Source organism: Scardinius erythrophthalmus (genome assembly GCF_964197995.2).
Source record: "Scardinius erythrophthalmus genome assembly, contig: HAP1_SCAFFOLD_657, whole genome shotgun sequence".
NCBI lineage: Eukaryota > Metazoa > Chordata > Actinopteri > Cypriniformes > Leuciscidae > Scardinius > Scardinius erythrophthalmus.
In genome coordinates this window covers 1-24,415 of record NW_028295964.1, presented here as the reverse complement: position 1 = coordinate 24,415, position 24,415 = coordinate 1, and the positions used below count along the sequence as shown (strand labels likewise).

Here is a 24,415-nt window from a genome sequence, read left to right as displayed (position 1 = left end):
ATATATAGAGATAAAAATGTTTAACAGGTTTATTTTAATTTTTTACATACTCTCTTTTTGCATTTGTAATATATATATATATATATATATATTTTTTTTTTTACTTCTTAACAGATCCTGTATCAATTAAGTAACTTTAGATTTGATAAAAAGGAGCAGTTCTTTTAAAATAACTATTTACATCACTATACCATTTACAACATCAGCTTTTTGCTCATTTTAGAAAACTGTTACAAACTAAAAATGTTAATTTAAAAATTTTTTTTTTTTTTTTTTACCACAACAGATCTTGTATCAGTTTAGTAACCTTAGATTTGAGGAAAACAGGGCAGGTCTTGAAAAAGATGTACTTATATCACTATAATATTTACAACATTAGCTTCTACTCATTTTAGAGAATTCTGTTACAAACTCACCTATGTCCAGTTCATGTCCAAAACACAAGGTTTTCCTTTTGGATCAAGAAATCTGTACATGTTGTGTTTTATTAGGCTACAGAGTGTGGTGATCAAGTTCACTAACAGTTAGTGCTAATAAAGTTAATTGGCTGTAACTGTCGTAACAGTAACAGCCATTATATTGCTTCATAATTCAGCACGTCCGTTTACCTCAAAGATAGCGAAGTGAAGGAGCTAACTCTGTCTCGGAGAAAAAACAGAAAATATCTGGAGCTGAATTGACCCTTCGCAGGGAGTTTGATTGACAGGCGATCTGACCAATAATCCGCCATCTGCGTCCGACAAAGCGGTCAGGAGAGTTCGTAGATTAACGTTGGAGGATTTGAACTTGAATAACAGCGTGTGTACTGACGTCTTTCCGCGGTTAAAACAACATTCCTTCTGATGTTCATTCATGTTTATTTGATGCTGTAAATGAACTAGAAGGAAGAGATGATCGGTTCACGAGCCGCTTTAACTGAGCGATCTGTCAGACACATTAAAGAGACACAAAACGTCATTTATTAACTGGCCCCCCGTGGAGCCGGGCCTGACACACACACACACACACTCACCAACACAGATGAAGATGCTTGTACTGGAAAACAAGATATAAAATAAATAAAAAATGTCTTCTTTGTCTAAAGAAGCCTCCCTCTCTAGATAGCATTTTTTAGGCATCACAGGGGCGACATTAGTGTGGAATGTGTGTGTGTGTGTGTGTGTGTGTGTGTGTGTGTGTGTGTGTGTGTGTGTGTGTGTGTGTGTGTGTCTCACCTGTGAGCAGCTCGATCCAGCTGGCCACGTCCTCCGGTGGTTCTGTGTTCTTGATGTGTTTCAGCGCTTCATCCAGCAGAACATCACCGGTGGGAGCCGCCGACTTGAACAACACCTGCGCAACACACCAAACACACATTAATAACAAACACACCAAACACACAGTTAATAACAATGTGCTTGTGTCTGAAAAACTCACGTAACTTCAGTAAACTTTCAATAAAGTATCAGCAATGCGTTTATAAAAGCTGATTTTCTGCATGTTTGGCTTGAGTTCTTGTTGCAGTTACTCTGCTCTGTCCAGCAGGGGGCGCCAGCGAGAGGAGTCTCAAACGCTTCGAACACACACACACACACACACACACACACACACACACACAGCTGGCAGCAATCAGATCTCTGCTCTGTCCAGCAGGGGTCGCCAGCGAGAGGAGTCTCAAACGCTTCGAACACACTCACACACACACACACACACACACACACACTCACACACACACTCACACACACACACACACACACACACACAGCTGGCAGTAATCAGATCTCTGCTCTGTCCAGCAGGGGGCGCCAGCGAGAGGAGTCTCAAACGCTTCGAACACACACACACACACACACACACACACACACACACACACACACACACAGCTGGCAGTAATCAGATCTCTGCTCTGTCCAGCAGGGGTCGCCAGCGAGAGGAGTCTCAAACGCTTCGAACACACACACACACACACACACACACACACACACACACACACTCACACACACACAGCTGGCAGTAATCAGATCTCTGCTCTGTCCAGCAGGGGGCGCCAGCGAGAGGAGTCTCAAACGCTTCGAACACACACACACACACACACACACACACACACTCACACACACACAGCTGGCAGTAATCAGATCATTGCTCTGTCCAGCAGGGGTCGCCAGCGAGAGGAGTCTCAAACGCTTCGAACACACTCACACACACACACACACACACACACACTCACACACACACAGCTGGCAGTAATCAGATCTCTGCTCTGTCCAGCAGGGGGCGCCAGCGAGAGGAGTCTCAAACGCTTCGAACACACACACACACACACACACACACACACACTCACACACACACAGCTGGCAGTAATCAGATCATTGCTCTGTCCAGCAGGGGGCGCCAGCGAGAGGAGTCTCAAACGCTTCGAACACACTCACACACACACACACACACACACACACACACACACACACAGCTGGCAGTAATCAGATCTCTGCTCTGTCCAGCAGGGGGCACCAGCGAGAGGAGTCTCAAACGCTTCGAACACACTCTCACACACACACACACACACACACACACACACACACACACACACACAGCTGGCAGTAATCAGATCTCTGCTCTGTCCAGCAGGGGGCGCCAGCGAGAGGAGTCTCAAACGCTTCGAACACACTCACACACACACACACACACACACACACACACACACACACACACAGCTGGCAGTAATCAGATCTCTGCTCTGTCCAGCAGGGGTCGCCAGCGAGAGGAGTCTCAAACGCCTCCAATCAGTGAAGCATTGTGCAAAGCAATTAGTTCAATTGATTTGAAGCTTTGAAAAGCTTAATTTCTCCCATAAATGAGGCAAACAGGGTCAGGAGGAGCAGTTATGACACACACACACAGCTGGCAGTAATCAGTGATGATGAGTCTGGACAGTGCATTGTGGGAAACGTAGTCCATGTTGCTGTGGCTGTGGAGGAGCGCCCTCTGGTGGAGATCAAAGGCACTCCAGCTGGGGGATTTATTTATTTATTTAATATTTATTATTGATCACCATATCCACAACAAAAGCTATTTTCATGTCTCATTACAATAAATAATAATAATAAAACGTTAATAAATAAATTATTGGATATAGAGTTACTTTATTTTTTTTATAAAATGGCAATCAAAATATTTAGCAATTATATATTTGATAGAAAATCTAGAATTTCGCCATTTTTAAAAATGGCCACATATGAATTTACCGTGTAAAACTGTATTCTCACATCATCTAAATCAGGATATTTCAATAACCATTATTACCACACACTGGCAGTAATAAATAAATAAGTACACACGGGTGATTCCTGAGTGGCCGGTTCAAGTATTTTGACAAACAAATAGCCGCTTTAATTTCATGGCAGGTTTTCAGAAGATTAAATAAGGAAGTGTTAAAATGTCTGAAATAAAATTTCCGAGTAATACTGTAGTCTCATATAATCTAAAGTAAATAAGGAAATATGAAAGTGTTTAATCATCGGTTGAGAGATGTCCTCAGGCTCTCTGGGTGTGAACGAGCCGGTCGAGCGGGTCCGGATCAGCACTCATTATACGAGGAATCCTCACACACACCCGTTCGCATTCAGAGATTAGGCGTGTTCACGTGTGTGTTCAAGCACAGGAACATCTGCATCCGTGTCTCTGCTGAACACTGATCATTCAGATGCCCAGAGACTGATTTACTGAGGCACACAAGTTTCACACTGAAGCTGAAACATTCAGGCCTGTCCACACGGAGACGTTTTTAGCTGTATCCGCACAAAATATTATCGTATTGGCGTTTTCGTGTGTACGGCCAATCCGTACATTTTGTGAAATGATGATGTCATCACACCAAGTGTCAACTAGTCAGACTCCGCTAAGTCACAGCAACAACAACTGCCGACTACATGCTTGTGTCCGTGCTGCAGAAGCTGCTGAGCCTCTTTTATTTCTTTATTTATTATTTACTTGAATGTATTTTTTTTTTTTTTTTTTTTTTACTTCTTTATTTAGGCCGATTTATATTTTCTTTCTTATGCTTGTCTGTTGTCTGATTAAGACATTTCGTATTTTGTAAGGATGGGCGTTTCAAGAAAAAATAATATTCAACGATCACTGGGAATTATTTGATTATGATTCAAAAAACGCACCCCGCCCCTCATGATCACCGGTAACGGCGTTCGCTCAAATTCCACTCTGACATTAAATGTCTCTGAACTGTAGGCCTACATGTTGTAGCCATTAAAGAAAATGTATTCATTTTCATATTTATGTGTAAATGATATGTTGTTTTTTTAATTTCATCTATGTTGATTATATGAAAAGTGAACAGCATGAGTAATCATAAGTTGCGCAATAAATCGGGAGACATAGGCTAATTTTGACCACATTAAGTTTTGTATAAAACCTTTCTTTAAAGTGAATTTCGTTTTGTAAAATTATAATTTTAATCAATGTTTCATCAACCAATTGCCTGGATTTAATAAATAAGAAGCAGAATACAGCAGACAATATAATCAGGACATGGAGGCGCCGGCGCGATATAACTTGCATTGCTCGTGAACTGGAGCTCGTCTCATAAATGAACCGAAACTCAGAAATATAGAAAGCTTGTAATGTCCACTTTTAAACAAAACAATTCAAAACGAAAAGAAACAGACAACTCTCTTATGTATTCCGTATGAAGTGTACATTTCTCTCTATAGGCACGTTCACAATACTGCGAAGGTGGCGAGTCGGCATCGTCAACATCTTTAGCCGAGACTTACACAGAAAACACTAGTTTATTAATAAACAATTAAAATGTCTCCTTGCTATATTTGACACATTCATAATGATTACTTTTGCCGGTTCTTTGTGGCAAGCTTTATGCGTCCGCTAACTATCGAATATCGTGACTCATATTTTGTACCAGGCCATTTATGGTTGTTCATATTGTTCAGTAAAGTTCTTGGTTAAAAAATAAAAAAATAAGCCACTGTTCTAATATTATTGTATACAGCGCGCAAGGAATATATGAGAAAGTCTTCTTGTCCTCCATTTTTAGTGTATGTCTGTGGCAGAATTACAGCGCCACATACTGGTCTGGCATGTATACTACATCGTTTTGAGTCGGTTTCAGTGGTTTCTTGTGTACGCAGATATTTCGTGAGACAACGCCGTGTTTACGGAATTTTTTTTTTGAACGGGGAAAAAAAAAAACATCGGATAGGGAAAGCTGTGGCTTCGTGTGGATGTGGCCTTAGAGATGGGGTTCGGATCTTTTGACTCATGCCAGCAAACAGGACTTCCAACATGTTACACATAGTAACAGTGAATAGCTACATGCTAATATCAATTAGCTTAGGGTTAAAACAAGTCAGAATTAGCTAGCATCATGCTAGCAACATGGTAACCGTGTTAGCATCATGCTAACAACGTGCTTATTTTGTTATCTTGCTAACAACATGCAAAACGTGTTATCTTGTTAAAAACATGCTATCAACACGCTAATCATGTTTACTGTACGTTCACACCACCACCGGCGAGAGCGGCAAAATTCGCTCTCGCCGCCCTGCCACCGACGCTGTAGAAAGATTCGGGGACGCTCTGGCGCTCTGACGTAGATTAGAATGCGTGATTTTTTTCCTCTCAGGCGGAGGACTTCTACATTCCGATTGGTTGCCGCTGGTTGCCGCCGAACCGCGTCATAGCTTATTACCATAAAGTTGACTTGATTTCAACTCTTCTCGCCGCTCTCGCCGTCCAAGACGCGCCGCGCCGCTCTCGCCGGAGCTCGTCGCCGGCTCTCATTGAAAATGAATGGCTTCCGGCCACTTTGACGCTCTCGCCGCTGGCGGTGTGAACGCACAGTTAGAGATGGGGTTCGGATCTTTTGACTCATGCCAGCAAACAGGACTTCCAACATGTTACACATAGTAACAGTGAATAGCTACATGCTAATATCAATTAGCTTAGGGTTAAAACAAGTCAGAATGAGCTAGCATAATGCTAGCAACATGGTAACAGTGTTAGCATCATGCTAACAACGTGCTTATTTTGTTATCTTGCTAACAACATGCAAATTGTGTTATCTTGTTAAAAACATGCTATCAACACGCTAATCATGTTTTCATCTTGCTAAAAACATGCTTACAACGTGCTTATTGTGTTAGCATCATGCCAGGAACATGTTAATTATGTTACCATCATGCTAACAAAATGTTAATCATGTTTATATCATGCTAGTAACATGCTAATCGTGTTAGCATCAGGCTAGCAACATGCCAATCGTATTATCATAATGCTATCAACACGCTAATCATGTTTTCATCTTGCTAAAAACATGCTTACAACGTGCTAATTGTGTTAGCATCAAGCCAGGAACATGTTAATTATGTTACCATCATGCTAACAAAATGTTAATCATTTTAGTATCATGATAGTAACATGCTAATCGTGTTAGCATCAGGCTAACAACATGCCAATCGTGTTAGCATAATGCTAGCAACATGCTAATCATGTTAGCATCATGCTCACAACATGCTAATTATGTTAGAATCATGCTAACAGCATATTAATCTTGTTAGCATTTCGTTAAAATCATGACTGCAAAATGCTAATCATGTTAGCATCATGCTAGCAATATGCTAATCGTGTTAGCAGCCAGAATGCATCAGTGTGTGTGTGTGCGCTCACCCGGCGGTCCAGCAGTTTCCTGCGGCGCGAGCTCGGAGGCTCCAAGTGAACTCGTCCTCGTAGCGTCAGCTCCACCAGAATACACCCGCGCAGACCCGACGAGATGCTGTCGTTCCAGAAGGACGTGTAGCCCTGCGCGCACACACACACACACACACACACACACACACACACACAGATCAACAACACAGACAAACACAACTAAATATTACACGACATTCATTATAAGTTATAAAGCCTACAGAGAGAGAGAACACTTGTGTGTGATCTGAGCTTGGTGTTCTTCACTAGCCTTTCCACGTTCAGTTAGTTAAAGCAGCCATTGCTATTGTGTAAATAAAGCCCATAACAACATAAAGCAGCTGCAACATGCTAACACAAGCAGTTTGTGCAAATAAGAACAAAAACCATGTAGTTATTCGCTCAATAAAACAGTAAATGATTAAACGAAGACACCTGGAGGAAGCAGAGCTACAGGATCACAGGTTTCTGACAGAACTGAACATAGACATTTGATCATTTGTCAGATGAACTAATAAAGTAGTGTTTCTCATCAGCGTAATCACTCATAATCTGAAGGGATTCTAGCATAAGATCTGTCATCACACACACTCACTCACACTCACTCACACACACACACACACACACACACACACACACAGGAAGTGTAATATTCAGTAAGTAAGAGGAGAGTTTGCTCAGAGGCGTACAGAAGAACAGACACAGAGACACGCCTCAGTTCAGCAGAAACACTGTCTGTCTGTCGTTACACACACAGGTCTAATAAAGTCACACTCTAAATTCTAAATGTGTTAGTGTGTGTTAGTGTGTGTTAGTGTGTGTTAGTGTGTGTTAGTGTGTGTTATTGTGTTCAAACACAGCAGCTCGACTTCTCAGACCCTTTCAGCCTGAATGAGAGACGCTCAACCGGCTCAACCTGACTATTCCAGAATAACTACAGAAATATTTAACACCACCAGTACTGTTTCGACTGTGTGTGTGTGTGTGTGTGTGTGTGTGTGTGATGGGTTGGTTTAGGGGTCGGGTTAGTGTGTGTGTGTGTGTGTGTGTGTGTGTGATGGGTTGGTTTAGGGGTCGGGTTAGTGTGTGTGTGTGTGTGTGTGTGTGTGTGTGTGTGTGTGTGTGTGTGTGTGTGTGTGTGATGGGTAGGTTTAGGGGTCGGGTTTGTGTGTGTGTGTGTGTGTGTGTGTGTGTGTGTGTGTGTGTGTGTGTGTGTGTGTGATGGGCAGGTTTAGGGGTCGGGTTAGTGTGTGTGTGTGTGTGTGTGTGTGTGTGTGTGTGTGTGTGTGTGTGTGTGTGTGTGTGTGTGTGTGATGGGTAGGTTTAGGGGTCGGGTTTGTGTGTGTGTGTGTGTGTGTGTGTGTGTGTGTGTATTGGGTAGGTTTAGGGGTCGGGTTTGTGTGTGTGTGTGTGTGTGTGTGTGTGTGTGTGTGTGTGTGTGTGTGATGGGTAGGTTTAGGGGTCGGGTTAGTGTGTGTGTGTGTGTGTGTGTGTGTGTGTGTGTGTGTGTGTGTGTGTGTGATGGGTAGGTTTAGGGGTCGGGTTTGTGTGTGTGTGTGTGTGTGTGTGTATTGGGTAGGTTTAGGGGTCGGGTTTGTGTGTGTGTGTGTGTGTGTGTGTGTGATGGGTAGGTTTAGGTGTCGGGTTTGTGTGTGTGTGTGTGTGTGTGTGTGTGTGTGTGTGTGTGTGATGGGTAGGTTTAGGGGTCGGGTTAGTGTGTGTGTGTGTGTGTGTATGTGTGATGGGTAGGTTTAGGGGTCGGGTTTGTGTGTGTGTGATGGGTAGGTTTAGGGGTCGGGTGTGTGTGTGTGTGTGTGTGTGTGTGTGTGTGTGTGTGTGTGTGTGTGTGTGATGGGTAGGTTTAGGGGTCGGGTTTGTGTGTGTGTGTGTGTGTGTGTGTGTGTGTGATGGGTAGGTTTAGGGGTCGGGTTTGTGTGTGTGTGTGTGTGTGTGTGTGTGTGTGTGATGGGTAGGTTTAGGGGTCGGGTTTGTGTGTGTGTGATGGGTAGGTTTAGGGGTCGGGTGTGTGTGTGTGTGTGTGTGTGTGTGTGTGTGTGTGTGTGTGTGATGGGTAGGTTTAGGGGTCGGGTTTGTGTGTGTGTGATGGGTAGGTTTAGGGGTCGTGTGTGTGTGTGTGTGTGTGTGTGTGTGTGTGTGTGTGTGTGTGTGTGTGTGTGTGTGTGTGTGTGTGTGTGTGTGTGTGTGTGATGGGTAGGTTTAGGGGTCGGGTTTGTGTGTGTGTGTGTGTGTGTGATGGGTAGGTTTAGGGGTCGGGTTTGTGTGTGTGTGATGGGTAGGTTTAGGGGTCGGGTGTGTGTGTGTGTGTGTGTGTGTGTGTGTGTGTGTGTGTGTGTGTGTGTGTGTGATGGGTAGGTTTAGGGGTCGGGTTTGTGTGTGTGTGATGGGTAGGTTTAGGGGTCGTGTGTGTGTGTGTGTGTGTGTGTGTGTGTGTGTGTGTGTGTGTGTGTGTGTGTGTGTGTGTGTGTGTGATGGGTAGGTTTAGGGGTCGGGTTTGTGTGTGTGTGTGTGTGTGTGTGTGTGTGTGTGTGTGTGTGTGATGGGTAGGTTTAGGGGTCGGGTTAGTGTGTGTGTGTGTGTGTGTGTGTGTGTGTGTGTGTGTGTGTGTGTGTGTACCTCTTTATCTTTGAGGCCCAGCAGCAGGATCTCCTCCATCAGAGTGAGTCTCAGTGATTTGGAGTCGGTGTCGATCTCTTCATCCTCGTCTCTCTTCTTCTCCTCCTTCTCCTCAGCGTTACTCCCTCCATCCGCTGGAGTCTCCGCACGCCGGGTACGCTTCGTCAACGTGGTCATTCCTCCTGCTAACACACACACACACACAAACACACACACACACACACACACACACACACACACACACAATCTGGATATCACTCACTAACATACTTTAGATTTCCCCTTTTAACACAGGAGTAATGATGAAACCCTGTCAGGAAGATTCTAGTAAATCAGCTCAGATTCAGCATCAGCGTCTCTAACATACACAAGCCCGAGAGCCTCAGCCCAACTCACCGCATCTGCTGGCTTACCTCATCAAAAGCACAACGTCAGTCCAGTGCGAGAGTTCTGTCTCGCGACTGCGTTCACTTCCCTGTGCGCTCGCCCGAGTGCGCTTCACCTGCGGACACGCCCCTCTGACCGCTCAGCCAATCAGGAGCAGCTCCTGCACCTCTCCTCCAATCAGAACTCTCGACGCACACGGAACGAGCGCACCTGTTCTGTCACCCGGATTCAGGATCCACATCAACAAACCGTAGGCTTTTATTGCAGTGTCAAACACTTAAAAAATGTGACCCAACAAGTTTATTAACTTTGTGCGACGCCATAGTCAACGATATCTGGCTTTGTTTGGTTACGAATTTCATAAAAATGGGCGATTCTTTAATAAATCTAGTCATTTTCACTTTCTCTAGGCTACCTCAAACCTTGCACCTTTTTTATAGACCCATAATAATATATTTTTAAATGTATACATAGCCTATATATGTATAAACATATTTCTGTATGCATTACATTTTTTTATTACATTTTGGGATTTTGATAAATGTATGTTGTATGTACAGTACAAGCATTGTGAGCATTATGTATGTTTTAAGCATAAAAGAAGGTTTTGAGTAAAAAAAAGACAAACGCTCCAACAGCGCCATCACGCGGCGATCACATTCACTGCATCTGAACTTATTCTGCTTTCAATAGATTGGTCTGTAATGTAATCATGAGATAAATTACAGTATATTTTATACATCTTACATTTATGGTGGGTAGAAAAAGGATACAGATTGTATTGTTCCAGAGACAACAAATAAAGATAAAAAGAATAGGTGGTACTGGCTTCTTTATTCCATGTGGCACACCAAGCATGTCTCCATTACAACCTCTTCCTCTAGGGAATGCACTTCATCTTATACCCCACATTACTGCCACCTGCAGGCTTAAATCAGTACTCATCACACTAGATACTCATTACATCTTTTTCCTTTTTTTTTTTTTTTTTTTTACACAATCTTAACACATTTTTTTTTTTTTTTTTTTTTAACACATTAGATTCACAATGACTAATAATTCACATCAGCCCAACTGTAAAAAATGTCAACAATCAATTCATTTCATTTTTTTTTTTTTTTCATAAGTCCATTCGAACAGGAGCTTTTCGAACTCGATTAGTTCTCCGCAAGAGAGGCATGTCAGTCTTTGGTACAGATAATTCGAGTTCAGGAATTTGTTCTGCAGAATTAAACATACCTGGAGATAGCATTTCATGACATTGCAGATCAACAGGGGGCATTTCACAAGACTGCAGTTCTGCAGACAGGGTTGGCTCATCAACAAGAGGACATTTCTCTGCAGTCTTAAGCAAGCTCTGTCGATTTCTCCGCAATGTTTGTCCATCTTCTGTTTGAACCAGATATGATCTTGGGTTTACCTCTTTTAGGACTGTAGCTTTCTTCTTCCATCCAGTAGGCTCCATAATTCTAACTGTATCTCGTTCAGAAAGAGGTTTCAGATGTCGAGCTCCCTTGTCATAATATTCTTTCTGCTTCTTTTTAAGATGTTGCATCTCTTTCAATGATAGACTGTTGTTTTCTGTTTTCAGGGATACTTTTGGCAGTGTATCACGCAGTTTTCGGTTCATCAATAACTCACCAGGAGACAATCCACAACTGAGTGGAGAAGAACGGTAACTCAGAAGAGACAGATTTATATCAGACCTGCTTGCTGCGGCTTTTTTCATAAGTCTTTTTACAATTTGTACCCCTTTTTCTGCTTTACCATTTGCCTTTGGATAAAGTGGGCTTGAAGTAGTATGTTTAAAACCATACTGTTCCGCAAATAGTTTGAATTCACAACTAGTGTACTGAGGACCATTGTCACTTTGCACAATATGAGGAATTCCATGCCTTGCAAAGATGCTTTTCATGTGTTGAATCAGATCATTCGATGTTGTATGATGGAGCTGTTCAACTTCAGGATAATTGGAATAATAATCGATAACCACCAGATAATCCTTACCATTCAACTGGAAAAGATCAGTTCCTACTTTTTGCCACGGTTCAGTAGGATGAGCAGCTATCATCATAGGTTCTTTGGCCAGTTTATAATGATGACTCAGACAGACGTCACACTGATTGATGTATTTCTCAATGTGCACATTAATTCCAGGCCAGAAAACAGCTTGTCTAGCTCTTCTCTTACATTTTTCGATACCAAGATGTCCCTCATGAATTCTACGAAGCATGTCGTGGCGCATTGATACTGGAATGACAATTCTGTTTTTTCTCAACAGCATGCCCTCAACCACACTCAGTTCTGCCCTTAAAGGAAAGTACTGTGGACACTTGCCTTTGATCCATCCATGTTGAAGGTGTGCAATAACCCTCTGCAATTCAGCGTCCTTTGCAGTTTCCTCTGCGATCAGCTTTAACATCTCATCTGAAACTGGTAATGCTGAATACACCATTCTCACATGTCTCTCAACTTCGTCCATTTTGCTGATCTCCGAAGCTACTGGTGCTCGAGACAGTGCATCAGCCACAATGATATACTTTCCCGGTGTATAGACTAGATTCAGATCATATCTCTGTAATTTCATCATCATGCGTTGAATTCGAGGTGACATATCATTTAAGTTCTTTTGAATGATGGAGATTAATGGTTTATGATCTGTCTCTACTGTAAAAGTAGGTAATCCATAGACATATCCATGAAATTTTTCACAGCCAAATACTAAACCCAAAGTCTCCTTCTCTATTTGTGAATATCGTCTTTCAGTCTCTGTCATAGATCGAGAAGCATAGGCCACAGGTCTCCAGGAATCCTCAAAGGCCTGAAGAAGCACCGCCCCCAATCCATCCTGAGAGGCGTCTGTAGAGATCTTAGTTGGTCGTGTGTGATCAAAAAAAACAAGGACAGGTTCAGTAGTAAGAGTCTCCTTTAACTGCTTCCATTCTTGATCATGTACTGAAGTCCAGACAAACTCCTGATCATTCTGTAACAACTTTCTCATATGGGTAGTTTTAGCTGACAAATTTGGCAGAAATTTTCCCAGGAAGTTCACCATTCCCAAAGCCCGCAGAATTCCCTTCTTATCTGTAGGTGGAGGCATATCAAGGAGGGCTTGCACTTTTGCTGGATGTGGCTCCACACCTTTTGCGGACAGCTTGTCCCCTAAGAACGTGATCTCTGTGACTCCAAATTGGCACTTTTTCTGATTGAGCTTTAAATCATGTGCTCGAACTCTTTCCATCACTTTTACTAATCGCTGATTATGTTGTTGAATGGTGGACCCCCACACCACAATATCATCAATATATACTCGAACACCTTCTAGACCTTCAATAAGGGTTTCCATGGCTCGATGAAAAATCTCAGGAGCTGATTTGATTCCAAAAGGAAGTCGAAGAAAACAATATCGCCCAAAGGGAGTATTAAATGTACAATACTGGCTACTCTCAGAATCCAATCGGATCTGCCAGAATCCTTGAGATGCATCTAATTTGCTGAAAAACTTAGCTCCTGACATGTCACTAATGATCTCTTCACGGGTGGGTATCTGGTAATGTTCTCGTTTGATGCTATCATTGAGGTCTTTAGGATCTAAGCACACTCTTAAATCACCATTAGGCTTCTTCACACATGTTATGGAGTTTACCCAGTCTGTAGGTTGATCAATCCGTTGGATTACTCCTGATTGGGTCATGCGATCCAATTCCTTTTTCAAGGCCTCGCGCAGAGGTGCAGGGACCCGCCGAGGAGCATGTATGACTGGAGAAGCATCATCTTTCAGTTGTATTTTATAGGTAAATGGCAGTGTGCCTTGACCTTCAAAAACATCTGGAAATTGTTTGACAATGTCAGTTATATTGTCACAGACAGGCTGTAAGACTACCGTTTCCTTATTGACTTGATACACTCTTTTAACCAAATGAAGGTCTTCACACGCTTTATCTCCTAAAAGAGATTCATGACCATTGGGAACTACAACAAACATCAAACTCTTCATCTTTCCTTTTACTTGTATGTTTAGTCTGCATATTCCTCGTGTTTCAATTGGTTGTCCATTATAGGCTTTGAGGGGAACTGTACGTTTTTTAATTAGAGGTTTTTCTTTCAGTGCTTTCACATCTCTGATGTTAATTAAATTAACTTTTGCACCCGTATCTAATTTAAAGGGTACTACAGTCCCATTCACCACAAGAGGAACAATCCACATCGAAGACTTGACTGAATCATCACTTGATACACACGTATCACGTATTAGTCCCATCAAACTGCTTCACTTGCTGTCTCGCTACTTCACTGGATTGGCACAATTTGACAGCATACTCCAAGGTGAGTTCTGATTCTCGTAACAATCTTTCTCTCAGTTTCTTCTCATAGATACCAAAAACAATCTGATCACGAATCATTGAATCTCTCAATTCATTAAAGTTACAAGTCTTTGCCTTTATCTTGAGATCAGTCAGAAAGTAATCAAAAGCCTCTCCTTCATGCTGCACACGTGTTCTGAATACATATCGTTCATATGTCTCGTTCTTCCTTGACAAACAATGAGCATCAAATTTTTCCAGTACCTTATCCAGTTTCTTCTTGTCTGCCTCTTCATCAAAATTAAAGGTGTTATAGACCTCCACGGCATCAGCTCCAGCAATGGTAAGTAACAGGGCGATTTTTCTTTCATCCACAGCCGCTTGTTGTCCAACAGCAACAACATACAACTCAAACTGCTGTTTGAAAGTCCTCCAATGTGCATCAACATTTCCACACAACTTCAGCGATCCCGGTGGTTTAATGGCATCCATTGGGTTTTTCAGACCCCACTCCTGGTACCATGTATTGTTCCAGAGACAACAAATAAAGATAAAAAGAATAGGTGGTACTGGCTTCTTTATTCCATGTGGCACACCAAGCATGTCTCCATTACAACCTCTTCCTCTAGGGAATGCACTTCATCTTATACCCCACATTACTGCCACCTGCAGGCTTAAATCAGTACTCATCACACTAGATACTCATTACACAGATATATGTAAATAAAAAATAATTTGCAATGTGCTCTACGTAATCATCACGTCGCGCTCTCATTGGCCACTTTCACCCTGGACCCACCCATGCTGATAACGTCACTCACGTGTCATTCGCCATTTTGGCTTTAAGGCAAGATATATTGCAGTATTTATCGCGCCTGCTGCTCTTTGACTAACATTATTAGTCTATTTTTATTAGTTATTGACGAAAGACCATTTTTATTTCCAGTGTTTCTGTCGCGGGGGAATCATGTCAGAGAATCATGACACGGACTCTCTTCAGCTGGAGTCCGAAGAGAAGCAGGTACCGCCACTGCGATCAATGAATGAAACAACATAAACACAAATAACCAGTCATTTTAAAACCAGTTCATGACTTTAACTGGTATTTACTGCTGTTAAGACAGGAATAAAAAAGAAATCGTGATTTAACGGATCCTCACCGAGGTCACACCCACTCTGCGAGCATATCCTCGCTCTGATTGGTCGATCAGTCCATCAGTCACATAGATAGTAGACTCCTATTGGTCGGTGTTTGTTGTCATTTTGTTAGTGCAGAACATGTTGTATACATATTCGCCGCTTGTCAAATGTAAACAGTTTTTGCTTGTATCAAGAGAAATTGTTTTTGTCTATAAATATTTATAATTAAACATTTAGCTCTGATAACTTGACGGAACTGATTCATTAAAATAGTCAAAACACATTTATTCATATTCATATGGTGATTTATTGTCAAGTCAAATCACCTTCATTTATATAGCGCTTTTAACAATATAGATTGTTTCAATGCAGCTTTATACATTACAGATAGTTTGAAATCAGCTTCATGGGAAAATATCATAATTTTAAAGCGATATTAACTGTAAAATATCAAATAAAAATAAATGTAATGAAATGTCTAAAAAATGTGTATTTGCAGGATTCTCCGGAAAAGATCTGTAACCCAGTACTGTCTGAAGAGGCAAAACTCAAGGCAAAATATCCAAATCTGGGACAAAAACCAGGCGGTTCTGGCTTTCTGATGAAGAGGCTGCAGAAAGGAGTGAGTAGAGCCAACAGTAAATCCAGGGATCATTTTCATGTTTGAGTGAACAACAGTCTAAATGATGCGTGTAAATCCCTCCTCTTACAGCAAAAGTACTTTGACTCGGGCGATTATAACATGGCAAAAGCCAAGATGAAGAGCAAAGTCGTGCTGGCAACCGGCCCTGAAGAGAAGCTGGTGACCGGAGACCATATTCCCAAACCACAGGATCTTCCTCAGAGGAAACCCAGCGCCCTCGCCAGCAAACTGGCCGGATAAACACACACACACACACACACACACACACACACACACTGAGACGAGTCATAGCGCTTATTCTCGGGGGTAGCTGAGGGATCTAAACCTCTAGAGAAGATCCAGACACTGAAGATGCAGATCAAATCTAATGGGAGATTCACTAGGGTTGGGCTGAGAGAGAGAGAGAGAGAGAGCTGACGAAACCAGCAGGGTGTGTCCCAAACCAGTCCAGTGGAGGAGTAACGTGTGCTTTATAGGCCTGACACGAGGTATAGGCCAACGTCACACTAGCACTCAATGTCTGGGGTCAGTAAGATTTAAAAAAGACGCATTATTCATCAAAGATGCTTAAAATTGATCAAATGTGACAGTAAAGACATTTATAATGTTACAAAAGATTCTATTTCAGATAAACGCCATTCTTTTGAACGTTCTATTCATCAAAGAATCCTGTATAAATATAAATATAAACTGTATCTGTTCTGTTTTCTGAAGTAGTTTGACTGTTTTTACCTCAGACTGAACTAATAAACCCCAGATTTCTCACGCACTTTAATAATATCAGATCTTCTGGGGGCGGAACAGAGATGTAGAAGTATTCCTCTCACTGGCTGATGATGTACTGTCACTGTGATGTAGAATTACTCACACTGTTGTGTAGGATTGTGGTTTTTTTTTGTTTTCAGCATTGTGGCATTATTTTCATGATGGTTAGATTATAAAATATAATAATAATAATTAATTACGATAATACGTGTTTTTGATTAAATCTGCAAATTAAAGGTGCAATAAACATCATGATGCAGAAATAATTTAAAGTTAAAACAACATTTTGTTTTGCATGACGGATAAATACATATAAAAGTGTACAATCATTTAAGAGCATAAAAAGATTAAAATGATTTTTTTTTAGCTTAACAAAGAACATAAAAAGCATAGTGATATCAGAGAGTATGCTTTATAAACGTTCCACTAATTTCAAATAATTTCACAATGCAAAAAAACTTAAAATATAGGCTGTGTGTGTGTAAAATATTGGAGTGAAGAATTTGATGGTAGTTTTTAAAAATAAAAGTTTACATTAAGTTAGACTGTGCTCTGAGTGCTTTGCTCACATTAATATAAAACACATATTTACAAGTCTATTGTCATATGTAATCATAGAAGGCCAATGCCCACCAGAGGTCTCTATAGTGACAGCAACACTGAGCTTTTTGATTGAAAATACTTGACAGAAAGTAATCATATCTATTCAATAAGATATACATCATATAAAAATTCCAAATGCAACGCCTAGGTGTGTGTGTGTGTGTGTGTGTGTGTGTATGGAGTGTGAGCTGATGTGTTGAGTGTAAAGCTGGCTCAGCGTGAGTCAGAGGGTAAAGGGTCACTAGTGTCAGGTTCAGTTTTACATACTGACTGATCTCTGTATCTCACAGCTCCAGTTCCTCCCTGATGTGACTGATTTACTTTGCATCAGGCCTGTATTTCACTAATCTGAGCTGAAATTATATAAAGAATTCACCTAGAATCAACATTGAATTAATAATAATTTTTATATATATATATATATATATATATATATATATATATATATATATATATATATATATTCACCGTCATCCAACAACGTGGTTTATAAAACATTTCTGACCTTCAGGTGAAACATTCCATTCAGTCAGTTCTAAATATTCGGTAAGAACATTGAGAAATTCTTCGGAAATGCTAAAAAAGGAAAGCCATATATGGATATTAGGGGCGGGGTTAAGGATATGACTCAAAGAACACGTCATTACGCAGACAATATAAAACCCATCCTTGTTCTAGCAACTTCCGCTTCACTCGCACAAGAGTGTCGACCATCACGAGCACTATAACCGTCGCCTTCGAGCTTTAACCTTCATTATTTAAACAAAGCATAAGCTTCAATCTTAATCGTTCAGGTCGTATTTAAGTTTTACCTGTCATCTTTTTTCTGTTTGTAAGCGTAATTATGACTCTGGCTTTAGGAATCAGGCGAACGGCCGCGATCAGTTTTTTAGCACAGGGCGCGCACACGACGCTCGTGCCCTCGCTGAAAGCGCACAACGAGGACGAGCTGGACGGGTGCGCGGATGAGATGGACTCCACGTTAAAGCCGGTGAGACCGGGAACGAACGGAACGAGCGGGCTGAAAGGCCTCCAGCTCGACGGGCGCTTCGTGTCCGCGACCGACGGCTCTCTCCCGTCCACTCCGGACTCAGACGAGCTCGGGTCCGCAGAACTGGACCGTGATACCCGACAGCTCCTGCTGGTCTTCTATCGCGCACACACGGGAATGTGTTCACCGGAGCAGAACCATAACCGCGCGCTGCCGACAATGAAGCGCGTCGTTGGGGAGATTCTCGAGAAACACCAGATAGTATACAAAGGTAAGACGCGCGCATGCGCGCTCCCGGTGCGGCTGTTTGTCTTTGTTTTTTTATATTTAAAGTACTAAATCCAAACATAGATCAACTCATCAGAAGAATACAGTATAAATGATTACTCTAAAATGAGTTTGTCTGATTTAAGAGTAAACCAGAGTCACTTTGTCAGTTTACAGACTAATTATAATAAGCTATATTTTTACTTCTGATCAGTTTATTTGTTTCGGTTATGATAGTGATATAAGTTGTCTCTCAAGTGTTTTATTTAGTTTCATTTTGTATTATTTTTAGTTCTGTGATCGTAAATAAAGCTGTTTCTGTTCCTCGGTGGGGTTTTTCTCGGTAGGGCTTTATCTGGTCAACCGCAGAGTTCGTCAGCGCGCTTCTCGGAAAGCCGGAGTTCCGCTTATCTTCGGCTCAGTGTGGGGGAGGCGGCTTTCAGAAACACTGACTAACCGCTTCAGAAGTGCAGAGTGGAACAGTTTTTAACACATTGCTAATAAATGATTTCACTGCGAGAATTTCGTGAACTCTGCAGTTTAGTGCGGCCAAAGGCCAGAGCTGGTTATGCGCTGTCAGTCAAAAGGGGGCGGGGCCAGCGAAATTGGATGTAATTACGGTATAATAGCAAATGTGTATTATGCAAATTTATCTATTACTGATTGCAAATGACGTGACTAAAACTGTAGTTAGGATTGTAATCCATGATATTATAGGTAGTAGATTACGTTCCATTTTAGGTCATGTATTCTGATTACTTTTAGATTTCTTTTTTTAAATTAGATTATGATTTGAATGGCATCTTTGTACCTTTTTTTTTTTTTTTTTTAAAGGGAAAGAATTTCATTTATCAACATCATGCAATGGTGCAATAAACATTACATCAGAACCGCATGAGTAGAGATTCATATGTGTGTCATGGTCAGTTCCTATGAGCTGGTCTGAGTTCAGTAGCTCTGTGAGCTGGTCTGAGTTCAGTAGTTCTGTGAGCTGGTCTGAGTTCAGTAGTTCTGTGAGCTGATCTGAGTTCAGTAGTTCTGTCAGCTGATCTGAGTTCAGTATAGGACTGCACGATTAATCGCAATAAAACCGCATGCTATTTGGCAAAGGCTGCGATTATCTTATGCGCAGCTTGTCAGTGGAGTGCGGATGATTGGTAGTAAACACTGCCCCATCTGAACACCAGAGGGCGCTCTCACGCAAACACGCTAAATATGCCCCTCCGCAGAAGTACAATAATGCGCATCATTCCAGGAGAGCCCTATCGCTGTAGCTGAATAAGCAGAAGACCGAAACGCTTTGATTAAACATGACTAATAAACACACGACTGCCTTATTCTGTGTCAGAAGCTCATCATCTCACAGGAGGAGCTCAGCTGTCGTTATGAAGTGTGTTTGGAGTAAATGCATGTTGTTAAATGTCGCATGTTATTAAAAAGAGGTTCATAAATGCTTCTCGTGTTTGGAAAGACGTTTAACGCGTGTTTTTTAAAATGCACGTTATAAGTGACTCAAACTCACAGTGCTTTCAGAGTGAGACGCGTTACTGAGCCGTACATCACTGACAAGCTGCACATAAAGTATAATCGCAGCCTTTGTGACTTCAAAATCACGATAAGCCATCTCGATTTAACTGCGACTACATGGAAAGTGCGATTAATCGTGCAGCCCTAGTTCAGTAGTTATGAGCTGATCTGAGTCCAGTAGTTATGAGCTGATCTGAGTCCAGTAGTTATGAGCTGATCTGAGTTCAGGGCCCCTATTTTAATGATCTGAGGTATGGTCTAAAGCCAGTGCTCTCAGGGCGTCTGAATCCACTCCTAGTTGTACGACGGGATAAATGGTCTGCGCTCCCGGCGCTGGTCTAACTAAAACTAGTTAGGAATGTAATCTATGACATTGTAGGTTGTAGATTACATTCCATTTTAGGTAATGTATTCTGATTACATTTCACAATTCTGATTGAAAAACCAAAGGGAAATGTGTCCTTTATCAGCATCATGCAATAGTGCACTAAACACCAGCACTGCATGAGGAGAGATCATGTGAGTCATGTGATCAGTTGTTCCTGTGAGCTGATCTGGGATCAGTAGTTGACTCTGCTCGTCTCCTCAGGGATGTTTTGTGATCTGATCTGGGATCAGTAGTTGACTCTGCTCTGTCTCCTCAGGGATGTTGCAGCGTCTCCACATGGACTCTGAGAAGGACTCGATGGACCTCATCGGCTCGATAGCGAAGAACATGTTCAGCGACGGCAGCACGAACTGGGGCCGCATCACAAGCCTGGTGGCGTTCGGGGCGGTGGTGTGTGCGCGCCTGAAGGAGTGCGGGCGCGAGGAGTGTGTGGAGGCCGTGGCGCAGCAGATCTCCTCATACCTGATCTCAGAACAGCACCACTGGATGCAGAAAAACAACGGCTGGGTGAGTCAGTCACTCTATTAGCGCCGCGCAATATAGCCGAATATCGCAGATGTGTATCACGAAATGCAGATCACAACGGCTTGGGACACACACACACACACACACACACACACACACACACACACACACACACACACACACGTGAAGGTCTGAGTTCATTGAGCAGAAGTGAAGCTGAGCTCAGGTATCAGAACCGGTGTTAAGTGTTTTCCACTCATGTGTTTCACACGTGCACACGCACACACACACGTGCACGCACACACACTCGTGGAGTTCATTGAGCAGAAGTGAAGCTGAGCTCAGGTGTCAGGTCTGGTGTGTGTCTCCTGCTCATGTGTGTGTCCTCTCTCTCTGCAGGAAGGGTTTGTGGAGTTCTTCCGCGAGGAGGACGTGGAGTCGATGGTGCGTAACGCTCTGATGGCGGTCGTGGGCTGCGCGGGCATCGGCGCCGGCCTGGCCTTCCTGATGCGGTGACGAACGGGTCGCTCCGACATGGACACTGACATGCACAAGTGGCTCTGGCTAAACTCCGGCTGAGCTCCGGCCCGACTCGGCGCCGGCGCCTGCTCACGCCACACGACTGGGCTCTTCCTGACCCAGATACAAGATTTTAGCTTTTTCAGATTTATTTTTTTAATAAAATCGTGGAGAGAACTTTTGTTGTGTGCATCATGTGATTATGCTTCGCCTTGTAGACACGTAAATAAACCACAGGGCTTTATGCACGTTTGCTTCCCTCGAAACGGGTTCTGCAGCTCCGGGGTCCTGGGGTAAGATGAGCCGGCCTCCGCTGAGCTCGCCCTTTAGGGAACGAGAAGCGAGCAGATCCTGTTTCACAGCTTCTGTGAACCGAAAGCGAGAAAACGGCAACATTTCTCAGATCGTGCAAATGCTTTCGTTTGAGTTGTGGGAATAACTCTGAATAACTCTGAATAACTCTGAATAACTCTGAATAACTCTGAATAACTCTGAATAACTCTGAATAACTCTGAATAACTCTGAATAACTCTGACCAAATCCTGTCGTTCACTAGATTATTATAGATATATAGTGCTCAAGTCAATTCAGCTTTATTTCTATAGTGCTTTATGAGCAGCTTCACCGTTAAACAAGCAAATGACAATCAATGATGAACTTCAACCATGAGGCGAGCAGAAGCCGGACTCCTCTGTGAAGTCAGTGTGTGTGTGTGGAGAGAAGAGTCTCGATCTGATGAAGTGTTAATGTAAGTGTGTGTAACTCTGAGAGAGTGTTTCCTGTTCTCTGATCCTTCCGATTAAATTACTCTAAGAATAATGTTCAAATGTCTCCTCCCAAGATTTAGTGCATCATCAGTTATGCATAATATTCCAAGAACTCGTTAAAGAATTTTCTTTTAACAATAGAGCATTCATCTAAAGTAATCATCTGGATGTTCCACAGTGTTGTCTGATTACATCACAAAAGCGTCCAGCAAATATATTAATAACAAGGACGTTCAGAAAATGTTTCCTCTCAACATTACAAGACCGGTTCTTCTAATATTATAATGTTCCATAAACATGATTTACAGTTTTTCATTGAGCCGTTGCTCCATTAGAAGCTGAACATCACACAACTCTTGCACAAGCACACACTTCATTCACAACTATATGACAAATAAAAAATAAATGATATTTTTGTGTAGTAACTCCACACACACATCAAATGATTAGCCACACACACACTACACACAGATGCGAGGGATGTAAAACACTCCTGTGGCTTTGCTCCAGTGTGTGTTACAGGAGTTTGTCACACACACGTGCACAAATACACTTATATACAGTATGAGCACAACATATGAACTGTACACAGTTATTGAACTGAACTGAATCGATACTGAAAATAAATACATTTTCAAACAAAAATTAAACATAATTAAATCATAAAAATGTGTGTGTGTGTAAGAGAGTGAGTGTGTGTCTCTGAGTGTTGAGTGTGTGTTTGTGTATTTGAGTGTGTGTTTGTTGATTCTGGTGCAGCACTAACCGCACACAGCAGAAGTGTGACATTTATCGTCTCAGTAGGTCGTGTGTGTGTGTGTGTGTGTGTGTGTGTGTGTGTGTGTGTGTGGTTTCTGTCATCTGGTTCAGTGAGTTGATGATTTCTCTGCAAGTCAGCAAATATAGAACTCAACATCGCGTTTGATGTGTTGCTTTCAGCATCTCTGGTTAACAGCATATGAGATGAGATAAACACACACACACACACACACACACACACACACACACACACACACACAACAGCAGCTCTGCACAACAACACACTTGCAATTTATAAAGACCTGCACGATGTAAGCTGTAGGAAAGGAAATCTAATTTATTCCTCATTAATAATATAAAAGCAAATATGAAGCGTCATCTGAGAGAGAAACACACTCACACACACACACACACACTCACACTCGTCTGTTTTATCAGCAGATCAACAACACACCACAAACATTTCTGAGAAAACTTCCTCAGCAGTGCGTGTGGTGAGTGTGTGTGAGAGTGTGCATGTTTGTGTGTGTGTGTGTGTGTGTGTGTGTGTGAGAGTGTGCACGTTTGTGTGTGTGTGTGTGTGTGTGTGTGTGTGTGTGTGTGTGTGTGAGAGAGAGTGTGCATGTTTGTGTGTGAGAGTGTGCACGTTTGTTTGTGTGTGTGTGTGTGTGTGTGTGTGTGTGTGTGTGTGTGTGTGTGTGTGTGTGTGTGTGTGTGTGTGATAATCCTCCCAGATATCATTTCTTTCAAGAAAGGAACACAGTTGTGAGGATACCGCTTTTTCTAGTGTCTTCTATCTCTAGTACACCTTCTACCAGCCATCTCTCCCACACTTCTCCCAGCACTCACACACATCACCATCTCATCCCTCCAGACTGGCACTTTCCCTACCGCACTCCCGCCGGCTCGGGTTACTCCACTGCTTAAACCAACACTAAACACATCATCTGTAGAGAATTACAGACCTATCTCTCTCCTACCATTCACTGCAGAAACTCTTGAAAGAGCTGCTTTCAACCAAGTAACATCTTTCCCGTCTCTGAACAACCAGCTGGATGTCAACCAATCTGGCTTCAGGAAAGGGCATTCTACTGAGACTGCATTACTGTCGGTCACAGAAGCCCTACGGATCGCAAAAGCTGCTTCCAAATCATCAGTCCTCATTCTCCTGGATCTGCTGCCTTCGACACCGTGAACCATCAGATCCTTCTGCCCAGCCTCTCATCTCTGGGCATCACAGGAACTTCACTCCACTGGTTTGAGTCCTATCTCACAGGTCGGTCCTTCAGGGTCGCATGGAGAGGCGAGGTATCCAGAGCACATCAGCTGACCACAGGGGTTCCCCAGGGCTCAGTGCTTGGACCGCTCCTCTTCTCCATCTACACCACATCACTGGGACACATCATACAGGCACACGGCTTCTCCCACCACTGCTATGCTGATGACACACAGCTCTTCCTCTCGTTTCAACCAGATGATCCCACAGTAGCTGCACGGATCTCAAGCTGTCTGGCGGACATCTCCACATGGATGAAGGAACATCACCTGCAGCTCAACCTGGCA

The 24,415-nt window shown here is 42.5% G+C and overlaps 3 protein-coding genes across 3 annotated transcripts; 2 read left to right on the top strand and 1 right to left on the bottom strand.

Annotated features, from left to right (window-relative positions):
* Positions 1–1,206: 1,206 nt before the first annotated feature.
* On the bottom strand, positions 1,207–9,760 carry LOC308686691 (Golgi phosphoprotein 3-like; the record flags this gene model as incomplete). Its single annotated transcript, XM_081395124.1, has 4 exons — positions 9,724–9,760; positions 9,328–9,512; positions 6,673–6,804; positions 1,207–1,329 (listed from the first exon to the last, which is right to left on the bottom strand). Coding segments are annotated over exons 2-4 (432 nt in total), but the record flags the coding sequence as incomplete, so codon positions are not given.
* Positions 9,761–14,848: 5,088 nt separating this feature from the next.
* Positions 14,849–16,699, top strand: LOC308686692 (alpha-endosulfine-like). The gene is made up of 3 exons (XM_081395125.1): positions 14,849–15,039; positions 15,658–15,780; positions 15,871–16,699. The coding sequence occupies exons 1-3, from the start codon at positions 14,986–14,988 to the stop codon at positions 16,039–16,041; spliced, it is 348 nt and encodes a 115-aa protein (XP_081251251.1). The 5' UTR covers positions 14,849–14,985; the 3' UTR covers positions 16,042–16,699.
* A 1,135-nt stretch (positions 16,700–17,834) lies between these two features.
* LOC308686693 (induced myeloid leukemia cell differentiation protein Mcl-1 homolog) lies at positions 17,835–21,503 on the top strand. The gene is made up of 3 exons (XM_081395126.1): positions 17,835–18,431; positions 20,599–20,849; positions 21,207–21,503. The coding sequence occupies exons 1-3, from the start codon at positions 18,014–18,016 to the stop codon at positions 21,321–21,323; spliced, it is 786 nt and encodes a 261-aa protein (XP_081251252.1). The 5' UTR covers positions 17,835–18,013; the 3' UTR covers positions 21,324–21,503.
* The last annotated feature ends 2,912 nt before the right edge of the window (positions 21,504–24,415 follow it).

Excerpts from the sequence above, each read along its gene's own strand:
- LOC308686692 (XM_081395125.1), top strand. The coding sequence starts at position 14,986 with ATGTCAGAGAATCATGACACGGACTCTCTTCAGCTGGAGTCCGAAGAG. Across the intron at positions 15,040-15,657 it reads TGGAGTCCGAAGAGAAGCAG|GATTCTCCGGAAAAGATCTG; the intron begins GTACCGCCACTG and ends GTGTATTTGCAG. Across the intron at positions 15,781-15,870 it reads TGAAGAGGCTGCAGAAAGGA|CAAAAGTACTTTGACTCGGG; the intron begins GTGAGTAGAGCC and ends CTCCTCTTACAG.
- LOC308686693 (XM_081395126.1), top strand. The coding sequence starts at position 18,014 with ATGACTCTGGCTTTAGGAATCAGGCGAACGGCCGCGATCAGTTTTTTA. Across the intron at positions 18,432-20,598 it reads ACACCAGATAGTATACAAAG|GGATGTTGCAGCGTCTCCAC; the intron begins GTAAGACGCGCG and ends CTGTCTCCTCAG. Across the intron at positions 20,850-21,206 it reads TGCAGAAAAACAACGGCTGG|GAAGGGTTTGTGGAGTTCTT; the intron begins GTGAGTCAGTCA and ends CTCTCTCTGCAG.